At 41.4% G+C, this 21,609-nt stretch overlaps 1 protein-coding gene across 2 annotated transcripts in view; it reads left to right on the forward strand.

The window, feature by feature from the left end:
* The window catches only part of stim2b (stromal interaction molecule 2b), a 52,060-nt gene that overhangs the window by 7,541 nt on the left and 22,910 nt on the right, over nt 1-21,609 (forward strand). For both annotated transcript variants that reach the window (XM_008287422.1, XM_008287421.1), the window contains exon 2: nt 21,321-21,451. In XM_008287422.1, coding sequence (XP_008285644.1) covers nt 21,338-21,451 — 114 coding nt within the window. In that variant the 5' untranslated portion in view covers nt 21,321-21,337. The remainder of the gene's footprint in view (nt 1-21,320; nt 21,452-21,609) is intronic.

Here is a 21,609-nt window from a genome sequence, read left to right on the forward strand (position 1 = left end):
TGATAGACTAAGGTCACACAATACTCAAGGCATCTGTAAGGCTGGTGGATATGAAACCGGAGATGACATTCATATAAATATTTTCAAAATGACATTCATGCTAATGCATTTTGACAACCCTGCATAGATTTGTTTATACTTGTGCACTGAGCCTTTTCCTCCTTTTCAAGTACTTGACAGTTTGTTTTAAGTCTGCTCCCTCTGTTAACTAAGCTCCACACAAAAGTGAGTTCCGAGTGTGATTTAAAGGAATAGTTAAACATTTTGGGAAACGTGCGTTTTCGTTTCCTTCAAAGAGACTGTTTCTTGACTGGGAGCAGTTGCCAGGCAACCAATGGAAGGTCCAGGAAGTTACTGTTCCCAGCCAAGAAATAGCCCGGCACAAAACCCCCCGTAAAACAGGGCGATGGTGTTTTAAATCTCTCTTCTTTTTTTTTACACAATTAAACAAAGATATAGTGTGTAAACTGGGGAGCTTTATAGGTGCTGGTAGGTGGATTGTGTAACCTGTGGATAGCTTGCCTGCTTTTCTCCATTACCAGACTTTATGCTAAGCTATGCGCTATATGCTTTATGGGCTGATAGGTAAAAGAGCTGTATTGATCTTTCTGCTTAAAAAATGTTGCCAGTATCTAACCATTCCTTCGAACCTCATCCAGTAAAATGAAAACACTCAAGCATGTATTAAGGAATGGACAAAAAACGAACAAGACCTGTTTGAAACACAATCTGCTGCTCTCTGCGACATGTTGTGGCTTTTACTAGAAGATAAAGTTTGCTCAGTTGTAATGGATATGGTTGAGGTGATCAACAATTTCTGCTCTACATGTGTGATAATCTGTTGCTACATCACCAAAACTACATACTTATGCACACCATGTAGCATCTGCTGATCTCCATAGCAACTGACAAAACTCAGTCGGGAGCCTTTAAGCACAAACCACATCCCGGTTTTTACATTTGCAAATATTTTAGTGACCCATTAACTTAAAGCCCTATCCCTCACTTGTTTCCGCTGACATACTTTTACAGGCAGATTGTCAAGGATGACTTCAAGTGTCACTGATGCAAATATTAGCATTCATCCTTAGTGCTTTGCCGAGTGTAAATCCCATTAAGGTAAATCTAAAATGTCAATTTCAAGTATTTATTTTTTCACTCTTTTGCGCTTTAGGCTGTTTGAACTGTGCTGTACCTCCAACATTGACAGAACACAATTCAGCGCAGCAACTGAAGACACACAAAGCGCCTCGTAAATGGAGGCCTGTAGGCTCATTTATATATTCATGTTCATCTAACACATCCATCCATGTCTGTGAAAGCTGCTGGACAAAGTCATAAACCTCATTCCAGACAGCTGTTAAGCATTCATGACCGTCTGTTTACAAGTGTTAAGCGGCTCCTGAAAAGGAGGATATACAGTGTATTGATTAATAACGCAGGAGCATACTTGCCCTTTTCCACAGCAACAGCACAACAGTGTAAAAATGGGCCCAGGGACGATGTCAGCCCTCTCTCCCATAAACAATGAACTACAGTGGTTGCAGAGATTGTGGCATCCTACTACAATGTCAGTAAACACGACCGCAGAGTTACCCATTTCCCACCCAGCTCCCTGAAAAGGTCAGCTGCTTTTTCGCTGGTCTTTGCGTCAGGCGAGGCAAACAGCAGTCGCAGTGTGTGTTCATGTAGTTCCTGTGTATGTTTTCTTTACAGATTAGCAGCTGCCTAAGTGAATCTTGAATTCTATTTGTGTTGCTATCAGGTTTTCAGCTGCTCCAGCCTTAGTTGGTTTGATGTGACCTGCAGCTAATTTCAGGTAAATACAACCATGCAGCTGACGTTACTGAGTTAGTTCGCTGAACTAATTGTTTTTCTACACTTGGGTTATTGTTATCGATTTAGCTAAATGCTAAGCACTCATATTTAGCATGTAGTGTCCCTTTATGGAAGTGATTAATTAGATGTGGAACACTTACTCTAGGGTGTTTGCACATTCAGGAATTAGGTTACAGTGCTGAGTTGGTAATGAATATTTCTGACTGCAGATATATATTTGCATACACATCCCCACAGACACACATCCTTTAGGTTTTCCTCACACATTTAGCAGGACTAAAGGAATTTCTTGCCCTGGTAATTGAAGTTAGAAACGACTCTGTTGTTATTGAAGCGGTTCAAGGTTCAAAGCTGCCATTTAGCATGCTGTGAGCAGTTAGATGGTGAAACTGGGGGTGTTGGGTTTAACATTTGGTGGGTCAGGCAGCTCCCTTGTGATTTAGGAGCTTCAAAGACCTGACCAGAGGTCCACGCAGGCTGGAGATGGATTTGAGAAAAATCAGGAGAATGGAGTGTGGCTACCGGAGCATGCAAATTGTCATATCTGAGCATTCTGGGACCTCTGACAAAAAATAGGTTGTGTCAACGTTCCTTCACAGGTCTGAAAAATGTCGAATCTTTTACCATTCAATGCTGAATTTCAACTGCATAACGGCTAAGGACTTTATTTAACGGTAACCTGTAGTTCGTCATGCCATATTCGTTTTTCTGACAGATGATCATCCAGTGGTTAATAGCTGACAGTCATATTCATGCAGCTGCAGCTAGCTGTCATCATACTGAGCGTCAGCCAACGTCTGTATTGAGGTCTGTGATTATGTATGTGATTTTAAAATAGAAAATGACTGAACGGGCCGATTTTTGTGCTTCTTTATCTGAGACGAAAGACAAGGACGAATCTGGGGCTAAAATAGTAACATGCCATGACAGATAACAAACAGCACACGATTTAAATAAAAGGTCACGGTGTAGAGCTGTTTTTGTGCTGCTTTAGAGGCTGTCTGAGATGAAGTGATATGACATCTTTCGGGGGTTTGTCCTTCCCAACAACACCTCAGTGTGGGCTTTTTGAACTATGCAGTGTTCCTGGTCTATTGTGAATCCACCTGCATGTATAGCAGAGCATAAAATGAGCATGTTTCTTAAAGATGGGCCAAATCCACATCAGATCTGAACAATAGGAACCATGACTCATCACCGTGGACTCCCTGAGGAAACAAATAGGGGTAACATTTTAGTCAGCAGAAGATGTAGAAATGAGAAGGGGGGGGATTTGTGACGGGGTTCTGCTGAGTGGCGATGTGAACGTGGTCTTCCCCTGTTTTAATGGCATGTATTTAGCTTGTTTGGCGTTTCAACAAACAAAGCCCTTCCCTCCGCCTGCAAGGAACATCCAGTTCTTAAGCACGGTGCCTGCTGGATGATAGTTGTCTCAGATATAGGACCCCCATTTAGCATAAGCTTTATGTAACAGCAGATGCAGAAACTGGCCGCTGTGGGTTAAATTACACGGACTCAAATGTGGTAAAGGCAATCATGAGTAGATGTCTCGCACCTTGCTTGTATTCTATATGATCTATAACTCCGAGGTTTTACCAAAGCTTGTCCAACTTTGAGAAAAGTCCACTTCTTATTATTTTATTGATATAACTAAATCAGAGGTGACAGTGGCCGCCTCAGAGCTTAGTGACTGCATTAATAAAGAGATTTGTTTGCAAAGGACATCCAACATTTGCCTATCTGGCCAGTGTTTACTTAAGTACTGCAGGGAGTACAAAAATTTGCATTTTGTGATGCTTCCATCGCTGCTGGCTGGCCTCTGTTCTATCAAACTCACACACATGCACACTTGAGGAAAGACAGGCTTTCTTGCTGAGAGAGTTTTGGGTTTGCTCAGGGGGCTAATAGTGACAGAGTGTCAGTGTGAACGTGAAGGAAGTCATAATGTCCTGGTTCTGTGGAGTGCAGCTCAACAGCCAAAGCCATTTCCTTTTTCTGACGAGAACAGACTGTTCTGAAGGGTTCCTTATGGGCCAAAAGAAAAATAAAAGACCTTACACAAGACTGCAGCCAGCTCACCGCCCACACTGATGCGAATTAAATACATTTCTACTAAATTTACCATTTCAAAAAAAACCAACACATACTGGCTTAAAGCTGCATTAATTATATTTTTATGATAACTATGGATCACGTGACTGTATGTAAAGTGACAGTGGTTGCTTGTAGTGACAAATCCTTTCAGCCCTACAGAGCATTTGAATGTCTCATTGTTTTGGTGTTAACAGCCAAGTCAGTGCACCACAAATGACAGGCAGACAGAATTAGCAACTAGCATCGTGGAATGTTCAGCAGCCACAGAGACAGATAATTCCTTTGGATGCTCTCAGAGACCAAAACAGAGCTAAAAGTAGAAATACTTTTTCATTTTATTCTTAATATGTGGCCAGAAACATAAAACCGATAACTGATCATGTCTGTTGTTGGTGAAAAATCAACTTTATTGGGTGAGTGTTAGGTTTACAATGTGTTAGCTGCTCAGTTGGCCAGCAAATCGGTTATTACAAGTTTAAAGGTGGTTTTAATTTTTAATAAAAAAAAAAAAAAAAAAAAAGAGAGAAAGAAAACAGTGAAGTGGTTGTTTCTAGTGATTAACCCTCAAAAAATGTTTCCTGACTCTGCTGTTCGTCCCAGCTCGACGTCCTGACTACTGTCTTTTAGCTAATGTTTTGGTTTCACACCCCCTGGTTATACTGTTTTGGTTTCCTAGTTCATTCTTTATTTCAAGGATCTCCAACTCAAATTAATAGTTTGTTGTCAAGTTCTACACAAGTCTGTTAATGACCCATTCATTTCAGTCAGGTGTGTTGCAGAACAGAAACGTCTAAAACCTGCAGGACAGTAGCTCACGAGGACCGGAGTTGGAGACCCCTGCTTTATTTAGATGTTTTTGAGTTGATGCTATGTCAGTGTCGTGTTTACTGCTTGTCCTACTGCCCACAAGCAGCCAAAAAATGATTTGATATCACTTTAATGTAAAATCCATTTGTCAAAACAGAGCATGGGCCAAGTTGTTGGTCATTAATAACCTCAAACAAAAAGCCACTCTGATGCCACTGAGTTGCCCATTCGGCTTCCCCCAAAAGTAGACAGCTGTTGTCCAACTCCATCGTGGGGTTTAGGGTTGTGATCCAACCTAACGAGGCCTGTCACCATACAGAACAACCTCTCCAGTGTATTTATAAAACCTGTGGAGAAGTTTTCCATGTGCATTTTCCATGCCTGTTGTGGTTGTGGCTGACATAGTGCTATTGAAGCGTTCAGAGTGTTTCTTATGATTACGTAGATTTGTCACTGTGGGATTGAACCAGCCTGACTGTCAGCTGGGATTACCAGTCAGATAATGGGGCTTTATTTAATGGTTTACTCCGCTGTGCCCACGGTCACCAACCATGGCAATGATCAGAGATCGGATTTGAAGTCGCTAACAAGTGTTGAAACAATCAATGACCTGATTCACTGCTAGACAGGCATTGTTAAGTTACCAGTCCCTGTACTGTACGAGCTTTTGTTGTTTTTCCTTCGATTTTTATATCTGACTATTTTATTTAAATACCTCTTGCAGCATATTAATTACCTAATTTGAATTTTCTATCTATCCTCATGAGGAAAGTCACATCATTTTATCCTCAAACACAGTATCGCTGTCAAATAACTTAAAGACAAGGCTGACACGAGTCCTTGTTTTACATTGTCAAATCTCTCATGCACGCACCAGTGTGTTCCAGATAATTCATTCACAAGCAGACAACACTGACAGCCAGTAAGCTGCTTCACTCGTGCAGAAAGTGCCTCAGTGGGAGATGTAGGTCACTGTACTCAGCTGTACAGCGTTTCCTGCTGTGAGTGGCCTACAGTAGCAGAGCTGTCTGCCCTCACCCGTCCCAGAGGGGGGCTATTGTTGTCGCTGTCCGGCACACATTAAGGTGTTGATCCCCCAGCTGGCAACGCACGAGCTGTTGGCTGGATGAACCCTTCACGAAAGACACAAGCAACAGTGCCAAATAGGCAGGAAAAAAAACAAAACAAAACACTAAAACATGAGCTGATGTGTAAATGCAAACACATTTGTAGAAATAACTGGTCCAAGTTCCCTTTTCATCTGCTACTTCCTCTGTCTGTGACTGTTCCGTTTAGGTTAAGTACAAACAGTAGTGCTGAAATGGTGAGTTGTTTAATCAGCTGACTGACATTGAATATAATCAGCAGCTGCTTTGGTGGTTGTTGAAGGAAATTTTCATATTTATATTTATATATGCTATTTTCTGACAACATGATAAACTGGGTTTACTACAAAAATGACAAGTTGCATTACTGCAACAGAAAGAAACCCACAGTTTTTGTTCTGTGCTCTTCCAAAATAAAAGACTAACAGAGGTCACAGCCTCATCCTGCTATGAAAGTGGGATCCTGCCGTGATAATACTCGTCACCTTAACACAGGAAGAAGCCAGTGCTGTGTCCTTCACAGACGCCTAAAATTGTCACTGTGGCTTTGTCGCTTTGCATGCCATTTCCTGGTTAATCACGTTTCTTCCCTGAAGCATTGGCTGTGTCAGAGCTGCAAGCCTTATCTTACATTTTATTTGATGTGAACTTGTTGAAGTTTAACTTGTGTAAGTTTCTGGTAAACCGTTTCATATTTTTCAAGTGTAAAACTACCCGTGGGAGTCAGTTTCTTCCTACTTCACCCTCTGAACTCCAAGCAGTTGCTGCTCGTTTCTTGCTCCTGTCACATTTTTACTCACTGTGGGCTAATTTCTCACTGCAATAAAAAGTCCTACAGTGCCATTCAAACAGCACAGCTATGGCTGTAAGAAGAGAAAGCTAGAACATGTCCTCTGTGCAATATAACAAAATTATAATGCTAAAAATCATAAAGAATGTTATTTATGTGCTTTAGATTTTTATTTTGATTCATTATATTATACGTATTTGTTCTATGTAAGCAGTTGATCCCAGCTGAGCTGACCAGTCCCTGAGTTTCTGTTATGTGACTGTTGGCTTAGTCACTAATGGCTTTCAGGTTGTGTCAAGGAATGCAGAATTTCTTGCTTTTTTTTCACAGAATCTTGTGAAAGCAAAAGTAATTTTGATGAAATATAATTAGGGTTTACTAGGATTGCTGGAAAATAAAAAAAAATAGACGATTCGCTCTGTTCTGTCTTGTAAAGGCAGCGTAACTTTCAAACCTGCTGGTGGGTTTTAGGGTGGGATTTAAAGTTAGATATTGGACGTAAGGTGCAGTCCCCTCTGATTTCAGGGACTTTCCCTTGGCAGAGGGCACGTGATGTGGTGGCCTGGGCAAGAGGGGCAAAGAGCGGTGTGGATTTCTTTGGTATGCTGTCCTCTTGCAAGTCTGTCTCCACTGATATGCGTGCTCTGACCTGTGCTTGTAGCAAAATAATTTACAGCCACAGACCAAGCATAACGGGGAGACTCAGATGAAAGATAAAAAATCTATTTAACAGAGCCACTGTGCGCTTTTCTTTATTATGAATTGAGTGTGTTTTAGCTGTGTAAATCTGTCTAAAAGTTGCGATCGTCAGTGCTTTTATTTTAACATGAGGGGGACATAACAGCATATAATCTAAAAAGGGTCCTTGATATATAAAAATCTACAAAGGTTTGACCACTCATCCATCTCTTTTACTGTCTGTCAGCTTGTTTTCCTTCCTAATATTTTGCCATTTAGATTCCCGTTCACTGCCATCATCAGCACTGTTTTTATTTTTAGAATTTCCAAGGTTGCTTTCGATTGATCAAACATGCACTTTCATTGATCACTGAAGCCAGAAATCAGCAATGGTAAGGTCCCACAAGTTGATGGGATCCAAGTAACAGGCAAGCAGTTGAGCAGTTTTTCCCTATGTCTTGGATTGGCATTGTAAGGCTGTGATGTCTGTTAATCTGTCTTGGCGCTGCTGACAGCACTATGTCTGGACCAACTGTTGGCTTCTCAGGAGCCCATTTGGCCTTCTCTTGATCTGGTTAAAAATGAACTCGTTTTTTTTTTACACATCAAAGGATCTGACAACAACACAATCATGTGCTCTCTTCTTTTGATTCTTCAGTAACGAACGGATCAGTCTGTTGTAGGTTTTGGACTGCATGATTTGATTCACCTCTGACACCTCGAGACAGGAGCTTGTGTGTTGTTGTAAAATGCAGGCAGTTTGTTACCTTTGTTTTGTCTTTGTGCTGTCTGTGTTGGTCACATAAAGAGACTCGCTGAGATTCTCTAATTACATTGCTATTAATGTGACTCACCAGATGTAGGCTGCGGTTGTGAGCCTGTGATTGGCTGCTCATTTCAGGCAACTTTCTCATCCTGTCCTGTTTTCTGCTTGTCACCACTTTTAAAATTCCCCCTTCCCACAGAATCGACAGCCTCTGAGCAGCAACCTACACATACTGACAGCATGGCTGTGGTTTTGCAAAAGATTTGGATTTTGCAATAAGGCTGGACTGTTTGATTCCTTTGGTGAACAGCTGTAAAGATCTAAAAATATGTTTGCTGTTTAACGGGGACGTTCTTGCTGGTTTGTCCACTGGCTACGGAAAAAAATTCACTGTCCAAGCATGGCTGATTGTCTGCAGTGAGCTTGTGATGGTAGGCAAAAACAGATGGCATGAAAAAGCTTTGTTTATTCATCATTGAGAAGACGATTTGAGTTACATTTTGATTACAACTTCTGAATACACCTTGGAAAGCCTCAGACTGCAAGAAATGCCATCAGCCAGAGTTTTGACACGTCTTTGTTTTTCTCTGGAAACGACATTTGAAACTGGCATTGACTTGTCAAATGTACCAATCAAGCTAAATAAAGTTCTACAAAAGGCACATACTGCTGGAAAATCTCTCTGGAGTGAAGTGAGCTCCTCCAGAGCGTAAGTCTAGGAAGGCTTCACCTGTTGAGCACCGATTGTCACATTAGGTTTGTCTCTTTTATGGGTAACAGTCTTATGTCTTGGTTTATGTAGAGTTTTTTTTTTGCAGCAAATTAGCCGTTGTAATGATAAAGCTTTCTTTTCCGCATGTGAAACTTCCACCAAAACAAGTTTCCTCTCCCATCATTATTGTGAAGAGACAGTCACAGCATCCTGGACTGAGCCTCTCCCCAAGACCATTGTGATTGGCTTAAAGAAATGCAACCAAGCCAGAACTTTTTTCCCCCCTATAGTAGAATCACATGTATCACAGAATGGGTTGGCTAATCAAGACCACGTTGCTATTATCTGAAGTGTGTCACTTATTCTTAGCTTCTATACTGGCGTCTGTCTTAAGAGGCACCAAATTACAACAACAACAGCAACCAAATCCTGTCAAACAGGAAGGTGAAGGCCAAACACAGGATGCTGGCAAGGAGCCAAATGTGCTGTCAGTTGCAGATCTTTCTACCAAGACATTCCCATACGAAGTGCCGCGACAGAAGTCCCCAAAACCGTTTCATTTATTTGTGCCACTTTATAGAATGAAACTAAAACTGTGGCGTCCTTGCCCAGTGAGCACACAGACGTTGGTTTGTTTTGACAAACCATGTAGGTTTGAAGGGAGCTGTAAAAATGTGAACAGGCTGTTCCTTTCCTTCACATAAATGTTATTTTAAATCTTTCTCTTCCAAGGCTGGATTTTGACAGTCCAGATATTTACAATTTGAAAGACTGCGCAAATCCAACAGGATGTAAACATAAGTAACGATAAATCTTGCACTGAGCAAAAGCAGTGTGCTGGATTTTGTTTCTTTAACCGTTTCTCACTACATATTTTTCTTTCAAGGTTGTTACGCCATCAATGAGCTCAGGCTTTCTTCACAACCAGTCACTTGTAATATGAGCCTTCCTATTGTGAGGCAGTAACAATAAGATCTGTGTGGTTAGAACTGCAGTCAGCGATGCAACGCATTTATTGACAGCCATGATAATTTGAACCTTACAAACAAACAAATGCATAATTATAAAATACAACCACTAGTCAATCCTAAATGCAAAATTTAAATACCACCGAATTTCCTTTAGTAAAAACTTTGCTCACTTGTGTCAAAACCATCTATCTGGTATTTGTGGTTTCAATTTCCCTCGTCATAAATATTTATTGGTGATTGAGTTCCCTATTTAGAATTTCTTATGAAATTCAAATGATTGCAACTATTTGCTTCTGTATACATCTGGTTTCAGTTTTTCGTTACTGCTTGATTTATTTTCTTTATTTTTTAACCATTTTGTGACAAGGTCAGAACATGGGATACCATACCCAAATACAGAGCTTCTCAGAAGTCCACTGGGAAAGTCTTAACCCTCAGTTTTCCATCCTTGAGGCCATGTCACAGATGAGAACACTTAATCCCAGTTGGGGTTATCCAGGATGCATCTTCTGTATGCCTGTGTCCATGACTTAGATTAACATAAGTTATTTTTGCTGTTCAGTGTGTTCCGGCATTGTGCAACACAGACCTTACGTACATGCCTAATGCATGCTGAATTCTCATCATGTTCATTGTTCATTGTTAACCTCCAAAGTCTAGCATGTGATCTGTTCCTCGAGCCGTCTGCTGCGTCTGCCTCACTCTCTACAGACATACAATCCATTAACCTTGTATCCAGAGGAGCGTGTCGGAGGCCGTGCCAGCTAATTAAACGAGTGCTCGGCCTCGTCTTGTCTTTTCATTTTCTCCTCATGCTTTTCATCCTCGGGCCGGCCGCATACATCACACGTCTCGTGTTTTGGGCTGTTATTGAAACATTCCAGGGACGCCGAGGCGCAAGGAGCGTCTCCTTTTCTGGAAGTTTTTAGATCAGACTTAGTGAACCTTCACACATTTTGCTCTAGTTGTCTTCCCCCTCCCTCCAGTTGCTCTTTTTTTTTAAAAAAAAACTGTGGCCTAAGCAGAGGATTACTGATGCCCATTAAGGTAGTTTATATGGGTAAGGTATATCCCAGTTTCAGTAGAAATGACTTGGGTCAACAGGTCAAAGGCATGTAACAGGAAAAGTTGGGTCTACATAGACCGTGTTTTTTCATGTCACTTGACTCCTCCTGATTACATGCTACCCATCATGAGGAACAGGCTGTTACAATGGAGAGCTATGAAGGATATAAATGTTTTTTTTACAGCTACAACTGCTAGTACTGCAGTTGATGGAATTGAAGAAGGCTGTTACAAATCTTTTAATTGTGTAAGTTAATAGATTTATTTTACCACTCAATGCTGATGTCAATGCAGCCGCTTATTTCTAATGTCACAGCTGCACATAGGAGCTCCTGAACGTCAAACTTCATACATTTAAACATGATATTCAAGAAGTAAGTAATGCAAATGTAATGTAAATATTGTTAATTATTAAATCTCCTCTGTGATAAATATAAATAGACCAATACATCTCTAATTGGTTTTCTATTGTCTGCAGCACCAGCAGTGTAAAACTCAGGAAGTATAAAGAAATATTTTTGCATTTTCTGCATAACCAAATGAATGCATGTAAGCTCCTGTGGCAGCACCATGCATGCATTATGCTTCATGTCACTGCAGGGCTTTGTTTTGTGGCATTACTAACACACACCTCAACAGGTCTGTGGATATAATGTATTCCCTCACCTGAGAATCTTTATTGATTCTAGAGAATATTGTCAGGAAAAGAACTTGTCTGAAGGTTGTGTGTTTTACAGCCAATTCAAATTCCAAACTCTATACAAAACCTCCTCCAGAGCAGGTTAGCTGTGCAGCATAAGTTACCATGGAGATCCTGTAGGTTGTAAGAGAGCCACCTTCGTGACACTTAAAACTCTGGCTTTAGGCTCGACATACCTCGCTGATCCATTAATCTCGCTTCGTAGTACACCCCTCTTAGCTGATCCACCTCCGCCTGTATTATTTGCATTAGCTATTGTTTTCATTGCGTCTTGCATTTAGCAAATTGCGACAAAGATAATCCAGTTCAGGGTGGATCAGGTGTAGTTCAGACATGTTACATGTCTGGAGCCTGGACACATGGAGCTAAGTGTGTGCTTTTGTGTGGGTGGCTCTTAAGAAATCTGAATCACGTTTGTGGATGCAAGTCGTGAAAAAAAAAAAGTTCTGACTCCCATCTGAGGCGTGAGGTAATTATATGTTTGTGTGTGGCATTTTGCTTCTTGATGATTTTGCAGCAACACATTCTTCTGCCGTGCCCTTGGGCACCCGGAGGAGTTTGAAAGCTCACCTGTCAGCGCAGCATCAACTCAAACATAGCAGCAACCTCAAAGCCTGGGAAATAAAAGCTTTTCTTTTGCAAGGGCACCATGACAGAAGACTCGCTTATTTAGTTTTGGGATGGAGTTTGTTGTAGTCTGTCAGTTTCATTCCCTCCTGCTGGCCAATCCTAAAACCTCCTTCAAATAATTTAAAAAAAGCAATGTGAAGGGGCTGCGTTTTTAAGTATATTCCTGCTACGTGTCCATTTTAACAGCTTGTGCAAACTGAGAGTAACATACAAACACTTTCTGTATCTTGTTTCTTCCTCTTCAACTAACTAGCTCTCCCTCTCTCTCTCGCTCTCTCTCTCGCTGCACTAGCTGGTGGCATTTCTAGGCAGCTAATGATATTTGTGTCTTAGTAATGGCTGCTGATGAGCTGAAATGGTAGACTCTCCAGAAGCTTTATTTACTTGCCTTTAATACTGACCCGTCAGCTTGACTTATGACACTGCCATATGGACACCGTTTACAGAGAACAAGTCGGGGACACACTGACATCACATTCCTCCCTCACTTTGACACAATTTGCAGGATCTAATGTTTGTACTCAATACATTTTGTTTGCTGTTTTTGTGAGACACACTAGCATGTGACTAAGTATTCAAAGGCAGGGTCAGGCATGAGAGATGCCCCCCTTTACAAAGGACATCAATAAAATGCAAGAATTTATAAGATTTTTTTTAACATGTCATTTATCGTGCATGTGGTAAGAGCATGTGTCATAACTGTGAAAGCTGATAAGAGTTTGGTGAAGCGTCAGTGGATCTAATGAACTGCTGACATGGTCGACACTGTGGTAAAATACGAGGTGTGTCAGAAAAATGTCAGAACTGGTGTCACAAAAGATATATTTCAAATCCAAACTACAAGTTTTCCCCTCCAAAGTAATCCCCCTGGAGTCTAACACACTTTCCCAGCCTTCTCTGCCACGGCGCCATGCACTCCTGGAAGGATTCTTCCAGGATCCTCAGCAGCTCCGTCATCACAGCCATCTTGATGTCGTCCACATCTTCAAAACGGGTCTCCTTGATGACCCCATTGAGCTTGAGGGAGAGGAAAAAAAAAATCCCACAGGGCCAGGTGGGGTGAGTACGGAGGTTGCTCCAGCGCAGTGATGTTCTTCTCAGCCAGGACCTGTGGGATGCTCAGGGCGTTGTGAGCAGGTTGTCATGGTGAAGCAGCCACGACTTGTCCTGCCACAACTCTTGCCTCTTCTCGCGCACTGAACGAAGGAAACGCCACAGGATCTCTTTGTAGACAAGCTGGTTGATCGTCTGAAGGGGAAAACTCATAGTTTGGGTTTGAAATATATCTTTCGTGACACCAGTCCTTGAACTTTTCTGACACACCTCGTACAGTATGGAGAAAGGTGTCCCATGTATGGCGGAATGACTGGAGAATGGATTGACTCAAGCAGGAGGTCACCTGAACTTCTCTTGTAGCTGCGTCTGTTACATCAGAACAGTGGTTCATGTAGGTTATGATTCTAAATGTGAAAAGAAAAAAAACAGGTTCAAGAAAACTGCCGAAGTGTTCACAGCATCTCTAGAGAAGCTGCAGCTAACTTTTACCCCCTGATTTGTCTGGACAAGTCAGAGGTCTACGTGGAAAATACAAAGTCATGTGGGATCTTGTGTCATTGTTCTGCAGATTATGGTTCCCCGGATGTTTCAAGGTGAAATTAAGCCTCTCAACAATTGACCAATCCTACGATTCTCCTAACACTAGCTAATGTTGACAATGAGCTTATCTAAGCTGCCTTATGGAAGCTGTAGTAAATGTTATCTAGATGTTAATTTAATGACTTCCATTATCTACCATGGAGATTTCTTGCAAACAAACCATGTTATTTTTTACCTTGTTTCCCCAAACATTGTCTGTATTCTTACAGCCTAGCAAATATACTGAATGCACTTTGTTCCTCATCAAACATTTGCAGAAGTGCTCTTTTCATTATTTTAGATCTTGCATTGTTTACATCCGTGTTTGCAAGGTAACAAGCGTTTCTGTCTTGCCTTTGTTGGCACATTGCTTACAGTTACCTCTGCAGTGAACAATACATTAAGATTTGACAACATTTTTTCACTTTGCCATTGTCTGGTCCAGATTTACACAAATGTAATTTTTTGCATTTTTCAAATTACCTTTCATTGTGGCATTGGTAAAATTGATTCCACTTAACACAGATGCATTATATAGTAAGCAAGAAGTAATTGTGAGCTCTAGTTTACCTGTGCTTACTTAACAGTAAAAACGATATGTAGCAGGTTATGTGCTTGACAGGCCTGTTTTGAGATGAATGTTTTCATGTGGCACAATGTGGATTCAGATTAAATTTCACAATAATTCAGCTTTTGGCAATTTATTAGTCACAGAAGTATCTGATAGGGCTTTTAGTTTGCATCCTGCATTTGTGTAAAAATGGCTGCATTTAAACGGAGCCTTTATCTAAAGTGCTTCACATTCAGCAGTTCATTGACACAATAATGGCAGCGTCCTGCCAAGCAAAGTGTTCGGAGCAATTTGGGGTCTTTTGCAGAACACTAAATGTAACCTAACTGTTTTTCAAAGCAGAGACTCTTTGACCCCAGCTGGCTGCTTGCTTGTTGTGAGAGCATCTGAGATGTGGTCACTGTCAGGAGGCCGAAATATGAAGAGGTGTGCATGTAGGCTCACTGTCATCTGTTTTGGCATTTTGCATGTTTGCTCTCTGATCTGCTTCCTCATTACTTCATCCTGGTCTGCTCCGAACGGCATTCAGTGCCATGCAGACACCTCAGAGTGTACAAATAGATGTAGGATGTGTGTCTTTGATATGTCTGCTGTGTCTGTACTTCTGGGAGAGAGACGGAGAGAAACAATGTGTGTGTCTGTGTGAGGGAGAGCAGAAAATAGCTGAGGACACTGAGAAATCTCGAGCGGGTAAGGAGAGGCCCCTTGGCTCCCCAGAGTCACATGTCAAACCCATCATATCCTGCTGTCTTAATTTCAGGTTGCCTGTGCCCGAACCCAACCAGCTCCCAGATACTCTTACACTAAATCTTGTTCCTCATCCAAGATCAAGTTTGAAGTGAGGCGGGTGGGGGGCATGCTTGCACTGTCTCTCAGGTGGAGATCTCACTCTGTGGGCTACGAGGTGCTGACGTGGAGTCACTGTTGATTCTCTGAGCCCACTTACTGAGACCAAACCAAACTTCTGCCGACACAAACAGAAAGAATGATATTCCTGCTGTTTGTTGTTACGCAATCTACCACCTGAGTGTTTGATAGTGGAAAAATAGAGATTTTATTGTGGAAATTATTGATACAATCTTTCTTGTGAAAGAATATGTCTTGTGAAAAGGGAAGTGTCCTTCATCAGTTGTACTGTACTGTGCAGTTTCCTGCAAACTCCACATTCGGTAAAATGGCCCCTGAAACTCAGCTAGACAACCTTCAGCAGTTTCTCTCCTTGATATTTTTGTTATTGTCAGGAAATCAGTCAGTGGCTCTCGGCCTCAGACCTTTTTCTTTGTTTGTTTTTGTAACTGAAGATATAACTCTTTCAAAGTGGCACTCACCAAGTAATTTCTTGAGACAGCCCCACACTAGTTTTTACCAAACATTTATCAAATTGTGTATTTGTAGGGGGACTATTTTTTTTTTAGCTGTGGATTAAAACATCTCTTTTGCAGTTTTGCAGTTGCAGGCTGGTGTGTGTGTGATTGACTCAAACCAAACGACAGCGACAGTGTTCATCATAATGAAGGAACATGTCATATTTGCCATGCGCTGATATTTTGTAGACAAAAATACAAGTCTATGGGTTTTAGGAATCTAAGATTGTGTACATGTACACCTTCATTTCCAGTTAGGAGGTTGACCCTGGTTTTGGTTAGATTTTAGATATGGAGTTTACATAGAGTACAGAGAAATCTTGCTCTTCTTATTGGCTAATTATTCAGGCCTGATGCATGTTGTGTCGCGGTATGGTGGACAAAACTAGAAGTCACATGCCAGGAGAAAACCAGCAAAATGTCACATCACTTGGCTAAAGATGTATGCATGCAACTTTCTCCTGGTTTCTTTCACAGTAATCCAGTGAACAAAAAACTAAACAAATTTAGATTTTTCAAAAGCTAAATGATAACTGGGATACCCAAGTCCATGTATATGCAGCCGGTATCAGGCTTTGGCTACACAGACGATTTGTAGTAGGATTATAAAATACAAACTTTTGTAAAAAGACAATTATTCCTTGGAGATCTTTCACTAATAGGAAAATAGGACCTGTCCCAGCACTGATGTGAAATGAAGAGAAGCATAAAAATACAATCAGTTCTTTTGTATTAGCACATCAAACCGTTACCAGGGGCTAAAGAGCAGCAAGTGAACCTGCACGAGAGATCTTTATCAGATACTTCAGAGTTCCTCTAAGATTTGAGCGCACCACACACCCAGAATTCAGTGGGATTAGGTCTCCTGTATCGATTCGGTTGCATAAACATGATGGCTAAATGTGACAGCGATCAGGTTCAAGGAAGTCCCCAAAAAGTCACAGTGAACACATCAGACACCTCGTTGTCTGCTTCTCTTGTCACACACTGAACAGCTTTTTGTGAAAATAGACAGGACCCTCTTAATGACATGCATATACGGCACCAAAAAAAACAACTTTCAAGCGCTGGGATTCACTTTAAAGGAAGTAGCTGACAACTAAACGCTTTTGTTATCAGATTCTTTTGAAGTAAACCTGCCGCCCTCTTTGACAGCTGGCACGCATTTGTGAGTTATAGCAAAGTGAATTACTGTACAACCGCTTTCCTGCTTGTGTTTGCCTGCTGCGTGTGTGCTTAACATCTGCATGTGTTTGAGTGAGGGAGACCTCTGCCATTGTTGAGCTGTTACATCCTGACAACTGGGAGCCTGATAGGTTAAAAATAAACTAGTGCTTTCCAATTTTGTCATCTTTTGGGACCGCTTGTCCCGGCTGTTTTGATTTTGTGTGCGTCCCCCCGGAATGCTCGGGGTCACCGACGGCCACTTCCTGTCACATGGTCCCTCATTGTAATGCTAAAAACTGTCCCTAAACGTACTCAAACATACTCAAAAATAGGACACCTAGGAAGGAAAGGCCTGTGCTGTCATACTTCTGAATTGCACACCAGGTGGCCCAGCTTAAATACAATCTGAATGACAGCGTGCTTTTTTTTTTTTTCTTCTGTCTTGGAATTATCTTTTTCACTTTAAGCTTCAAAAGATAAGTTGGTTCATGGAGGGGTCTGCACACGTGCGGAACAGAATTAGGCCACTAGTACTGTATAGAAAGAAGTGACAGCGAAAACAACATCATAGAAAGTTGTTTGTAAAAGTATGCTGTTGTCAATTCTGACATTCCTGCAAAACAAAGGATTAAAGTTAAACTGGCACTCGCAGTAGGGAGTGCAGCTGTGTGTTAGTGTGTTTGTAAAACCAAAGTAGTTTTGCGCCTCTTTAAATAACCAAAGAGCCAACTAGATATGCATGCTATGCAAATAAGTCTATGTAAACTTCCCCGGCGAGCTAAGCAAATGTATTATGTAACTTGTTCTCAAGCATCAGATGCTCTTCAGCCGAACAGAGACAGATGGACACCGCTTAAATAATGCTTATCTAAAATTTGAGAACATTTCCTGTCTCTGATAGATAGTTTTTCATTTAGTGTCTTTCATCTCAGGGACGGAAGCGGTTCGTGATTGCTTTATTCCTGTTGTTCCAGTGCACAATGTTCAAAGCAATTATGGAACGTGTTCTGTTACTCAAGGCTGGTAAAGGTGAGGCGGGCCAGTTCCGATCGGTGCACACCATGTTGTCATAGCAGCTATTGATTTTCTAATTGCAGCAGCTCGTTCAAAACACATTCAAGACTTTGTTTAGTGGTGTCACTGTATCATGTGACGCGGTGGAGATTTTAAAGCCACCGCCGTTTGTCTCACTCTGACCTACAACAAATGATCAGTGTTCTCTCACCTCTCCTGCTGTCAGTCACCTCTGCCATTCAGTAGTCGTGGGGTTCAGGCCAGTCGCTGTCTTGCCAATGTTGGTGCCTTCTTTTGACACATTCATCCCTCCCCAGTGCCCTCTCATCCAAACTTAGCATGGGCACACATCCAATCGTATGTCTCCTTTTTCTTTTTCTGTACGTTGCCAAGTGCCAATTCTATAACTAATGCGTCAAATCTCGACTCAGTAAACCAATCCTACATCAACAAGACACAGAAAATGCTGTATTTCTGCAAGCTAGGGCTGCACCAGTGTGGTCAAAATGATGACAGATAATTTTTTACTAATATTGAGCTTGTGATTATTTATCACAATTATCAATTGTTATAAATAAGCCCCAAAGGTTTTTTTTATTGCACTTCAACATTTCAGCAAAGAAGGTTCCTCTTCAGAAGAGGCAAAATATGAATAAAATTGCACCCTAAATGCTTTACTTCCTGAATATCTTATGATCAATCTACACTACGATTTACCAATGATCCCTAAACATGTCACTTTCAAGTTGTGGTAGATGCCAGCAGCGATAGGCGGCTGTGCACAGAGTAGCCTCTAGTCTCCTCACACAAGCTCAAACCAAGTGACTTCACCTGCATGGGCAGGTTTTAAAGAGTGAAGAGCATTTTAAACGACAGTTTCACAGGTGATGTGTTCATTTACCTGTGGGAAGCAAATACTGTGATCATGATTAATATTTGATTAATTGCGCAGCCCGACTATAGACGCTCATTGATATGCTTTTCTTTGAACCTTTATCCTAAGCCAGCAGCTGGTTAGTTTTCTTAGCATAACGATTGTCTGGCTCTGTCCAAGCGTGACAACAAATGGTTTATTTTGGTGAGTTAGCGAGCTTCAGAAGTGCTGGGTGACATATTTTTGACCCTTTGGATCGGTTCCAAGCATTAGGCTGTGCTTGAAGATGACGAGCTTTTAGCTCCATATGATTTCTAACAATCTCTTGTTTGCATTCCTTGAGTATTCCCAGTGTTTCCCATCGTCTGCACAGGCCCTCTGAAGTGCCAGTTACACATGTTGGGTTGTGTGTTCCTGTCTAGTTGTTGGCCTTGGCCTTGCCGTGTGGCTGTCTGTCTAGTCCACAACTGTTGCCAACACGGAGCATCATCCTTTGTTAGGCCTGGACAAAGGTTTTGGCATATCTTGGACTGACAACTTCCACAAATATGTTTGAGGACGTGTTCTGTAGTTTATGGATGTCTTTAAACTCGTTGCTTAAATGTGTTTATCTGTACATGTGTGTGTTTCTGCACTAGAGACTATTTATGTGGCTGTTCAGATCAGGCGCTGTGTGTGTTTTGTGGCTCCTCTGAGACAGTTTGGCTCCTGGCCAGCTCAAACTGTCCGTCGCTCTGAAGGCTTGAAGTAATGGGCTCATTTCCCCAGTGGGACAGGACGGGGGCTGAATAAAAACAAGAGGGGGGATGCCTGGGGACGCTGCAGGAATGACAAGAGCACACGACAGGGCCCAGAAGGACCAGCGATTTGCCTGCGTGCTGCTGTTAAGGCCGTACTGTTTTATACGTTGCCATCAGCTCAACATTTAGGATCAATGTGATATCGATCATAACTAAGTCTCTTTAATTAGAAGCAACCAAGTACTGTATGTACAATCCAATATGTGAAGGCTGAGTTTACCCTGTACAGAACTGTATATTTATTAACCCTCTGAACCCCAAGCACTTTTGGGTGTTTGAAGCTCCTGTCATGTTTTTGCCAACTGTGGGCTCATTTTTCACTGCAGTTTAAAGTTCTGCATCTCTGTGGAAACAGCACAACCGTGGCTACAAGTAGAGAGAATTCAAACACTGTCCTCAGTGCAGTAAAACAAAGTTATACGATCATGAATCATAAAAGAAGATAAAAAGTTGAATATTCTAATTATTTATCTTTAAACAAACTGATATCAACATACACAGAATTTTCCCAAGTGCCCACAGATGTTACCAATAATGGGGGGAAAAAAAGTGATTCTCCAGTTTTCACATTTTGGTTTGGTTGAGTTTTCCAGGAGATGGCAGAATATCATAGACGTGTAGTTCAAGGGCTGTCAGAGAGTTGATGATTCAACAATTCTTTGTCTTTTTACAGTTTCTGGTTCTAATAAATGGTGACATATTGATGATTTTGAAGATGTATATATTTATTTGTTTTTCTTTTGCTTTTCTAACCTCCGGCAGGGTTTTGGAGTTAATCACCTTTAAATGACCTCCTCTGTTGTTTTTTTTAGTGTTTTTAAATTAGAACAAAGTTCACTTGTACTTGCTTTACCACCTGATGGGGTAATGCAGTGTTGTCTTGCTAGGGGCAGTGTTTCAAAGCCTCAAACATGTCTTATTCTACTTCAAACAAGGAAGTGGAGTGCATTCTAATAAATACCTAGAGCGTGGGTGTGGTCAGGCTCCCGGCGGCAGGTGGAGTCATGTTGGCACAAACTACCTTTAAGAGGTGCAGTCATGAGAAAAAAGCATCCTCCTCTTAGGATGACAAATATTATGTAAGGTACACCCACATCTTAATGTTCTTTGCTCAACAAGAGGCTTTATTATTATAAGCCCGTCTAAGTAATATCGCCTGTTTACAACCCACCAGAATCAGAATTTTTCTTTGCTGTTTCGTAACCTGTCGGCAGATCCCTCCAAAAGCTGCAGCTACAAGTACGTCTTGCCATTCAGGACACTTGGCATTAAGATGTAATTAAGCAAGCTTCTATTGAGTGATTGCCAAAACTTTTGCTCAGTGGGTTTGCTCACTTGAAACTGAAAAAAAAGAACAAGACAAAAACGGGATTTTCTTGAATCATCATTATTTTTAGGCTGTAGACTTTGCTTAGTTTCATTTTACTGTGATAAATGTGCCATCTTGTTACGTTTCTTGTGACGGTGTGTGTATATGTGGGTGTATGTGTGTGTTGTCTCTGTACACAGTGTGCATAACAGCAATTCCTTAAAAGCCAGGGAGGAGTAATAATGTAGCACAGGTGCAGCCTTCATCTGGAAACTACCAAACGAATATAGTGTTATTACTGATCTGTTTGCTCCAGACACGTAGTAACTTGACATGTGATCATTGTGGAAACTTCTTCTTCTTCTGGCTGCTGTTTAACCTTCACCTGGCCCTTTATCTCTGACCAAATATTTTTTTGTTCCTTGTAGATCCCTGTCTTATAGTGATGCCGCCATGCATGGGCGAGGCCGACCGCTTCAGTCTGGACGCGCTGCGGCACATCCACAAACAACTGGATGACGACAATGATGGGGGAATAGAGGTCAACGAGAGTGTGGAGGTAAGCTTGGTGATTTTGGCTGTTAAGCTGTCACTGACACAGTATGCTGCTTGAGGTACTATGACAAAGCAGATGACTTAAAATAACATTAAGGGAAAAACCTGTGGCCTTTAGGTTTAAGTTGTTGTTTCCAGTCTGCAGGCAGGACATCCTGAAGG

The sequence above is a fragment of the Stegastes partitus genome, unplaced genomic scaffold, assembly GCF_000690725.1.
Source record: "Stegastes partitus isolate 25-593 unplaced genomic scaffold, Stegastes_partitus-1.0.2 Scaffold499, whole genome shotgun sequence".
Taxonomy (NCBI): domain Eukaryota; kingdom Metazoa; phylum Chordata; class Actinopteri; family Pomacentridae; genus Stegastes; species Stegastes partitus.